This window comes from Porites lutea, chromosome 11, assembly GCF_958299795.1.
Source record: "Porites lutea chromosome 11, jaPorLute2.1, whole genome shotgun sequence".
NCBI lineage: Eukaryota > Metazoa > Cnidaria > Anthozoa > Scleractinia > Poritidae > Porites > Porites lutea.
The window spans coordinates 5,802,222-5,804,849 of NC_133211.1; the positions used below are offsets into that span (position 1 = coordinate 5,802,222).

General features: G+C 39.2%; 1 protein-coding gene across 1 annotated transcript in view; it reads right to left on the reverse strand.

The window, feature by feature from the left end:
- Positions 1-784: 784 nt before the first annotated feature.
- LOC140952948 (ubiquitin carboxyl-terminal hydrolase 30-like) overlaps positions 785-2,628 on the reverse strand; it is an 18,262-nt gene continuing 16,418 nt past the window's right edge. Inside the window, exon 12 of the mRNA XM_073402408.1 lies at positions 785-1,420. Within this exon, the coding sequence (XP_073258509.1) occupies positions 1,213-1,420 (208 nt within the window). The 3' untranslated portion in view covers positions 785-1,212. The remainder of the gene's footprint in view (positions 1,421-2,628) is intronic.

Consider the following 2,628-nt stretch of genomic DNA (forward strand, 5'->3'; position numbering starts at 1 on the left):
GGTCACCTTTGACTGTACGTGCTAAATGTCGTAACTTTCCAAAATTGTACTCATCGATTTACCACTTTTGACTTTGAACATATAAAATTTATGTATGTCACCATATTCCCTCTGAATTTTTTTTGTAGAGAAGTCATTTTCTACCGCCAGTGGCATGTCCTCGCGTGCGGGAGGCACTCGCGTGGAAATCACAGAGATTGTGTGAACGTATACCCTGTATACCAGGTCTGAATTGTCCGAGCGCAGTTTGACTAAAATTTCCGAATATCATTTATATCATATATCATTTATGTATGTCACCAATTCCGTCTGAAATGTTTTTTTTTTTCAGAGAAGTCATTTTCTACCGCACGTGGCGTTTCCTCCAAGGAGGCACTCGCGTGGAAATCACAGCGATTGTACCGATGTATACCAGATCAGAATCGTCTGAGCGCAGTTTCACTAATATTTCCGAATTTCCTCTACGTCCAAAAAGAAGGAAAAAATATCAAACAGGCGAGATGCTTTAGAGACCAGAAGATTAATCACGATCTTCCTTATCGCGCGCCCTCATTCTTTTTCACTATTTGAAGTCAATATTCAAAGACTTGTCAGTCGAAGGAACGTCCTTTCTGGTTAAAGTAGATTTTTCTGTTAGCGCCCTAAAATAGGTTTGGCTTTCAAAGCATGAGAGAGGAATTAAGGAAGTCCAAGAGTTGGGAAGTCAGTCTTCATCAAGAGCGGGTTGGTGGTCAATGGATTGGGTCTTCGTATAAAGGCGTTGTAAACAGCATAAACAATTAAGTTCCTTATTATAAAGATTTATTTAAACCCAACTTGTAAAGACATTTTCAAGTCTTCTATCCTTTCTTGTCGAGAAGAATAAGTTATTGAGGTAAGTTGTTGCTTGCTGTTCGTCACCCTATCTATCACTGATGATTTGTTTTCTTTCCTTTTCTCAAGACGATTAGGGTTATTACTATGCTACAGTCCTTTACAAATTCCACCTAGACGGAATACTACTTTTTTCTGCTCTGAGTTTTTCTATTCATTCCGACCTGTTGTAATCGGCGCTCCACGCAGAGTTTTTTGACTAAGCAGATTGCAGTTCGTCCATTTGCCTAGTCAGGCCAGTAAATGACGTTAAAGTTCGGTATCCGCAATAAACATAGCACACGTCTCTGATAACCAAGCAATACCTTCTCAAGTCACATATCACTAAAAGTGATCAGGTTATTTTCTAGTTCTCTCATAGAAAAGCATATAAGCACTGCTTAACAAGACTTGATCACGTGACGCAGCCTCTACCAGTTCATCGGAAGCGTAAAGCCATTTCGACGCATGCTCCGTTTCAAACCGTCGATAAGTAATGTAATGTCCATCGTCGACAGTTCCCATATGAACAATAACAGCCATTAGCTTGTATACTGCTCGGCTGGTACTGTAAAATAAAATGAAACAGATATAAAAAAACATTAGGGGGAAAAACAATCTGCAATGGGTAGAATTGATGGATCAACATTAAATTTCCTCATCAAATCAGGACAGAAAAACCAAATCAATTTGTTAAAGAGGCAGCAAGAATGGAAATTGCTACCGCCATTCTAACGGCTACTAGTGCAACACCCTTGAAAACTCCTCGCTAAAATATAAATTTCTATGTGAGACCATATTTCTCGGTTGTACTGTTTAAGCTCTGAATGAAAGTTCGTGTTTTATATCGAAATCCCAGAGACAAAGAAGATAAATTTATATTTTTTTTACTTTATAGTGTTCTCTACTCTTAAAAAGAAACCATTTTCCACGCATACTTATAAACCACTTCGAGTCACCTTAGTACTACTCTACCACTTCAATAAAACAAGGCATCAAACAATCGGAAAACATACCAGAAAATACCGTGTGGCCCTAGAGGGGTGCACCCGGCTCCAGGCAACGTTATTTACGGCCGAATTATCGATTACAAACGGATAATCTTTGAGTTACCTTTTCGATTTAACCTTAGGTTCGCGGTAGCTATAAAACATTACTTATGACACAAGAAAATGCAGATGATTGTAGTCATCAAATGAATTTCAGGCACATTTCACAAAAAAGGGCGTATGTCTGTATCTCTTAAAACCCGCGCACTTCTTTAAGATATATGACAAAGAAAAAGAAATGTGGAACAAAAACAATCGACACCTTTCGGATGTGGCCACCGGTTTATTTCTACCAAGACCAAGTGCACAATGCTTAACCTCCGTATAAGCTCTGACAGACAAAACCCACAAACGCAACACGCCTATACTGTTTACAGTTTCACTACAAAATTGAATACATTTGAAACTGGTTTAAAGAGTCTTTCTTTCACTGTGCAGTGAGATTCTTTTGCTTTGGATTTAACCTCGACGACCTCCACCCGTCCCATGAAGAGGGACGGGTGGAAGGGAGGCCTGGGAATAAGACTGGGATCAGAATTGTGTTAAGAAAACCATTCCGATATTTTGTGACCGTTATCATATACAGAAAGCTAAATGCGTGGAATACCTCTAACAGTTAAAGGAACTGAAGCCACAGGGACATTACTGTTTTAGCTCAATTCTGGGATAAATTTAGGTTTCTGGGAAACTAACTACACCTACCCCTTCCCTAAGGCAACATTAAAGC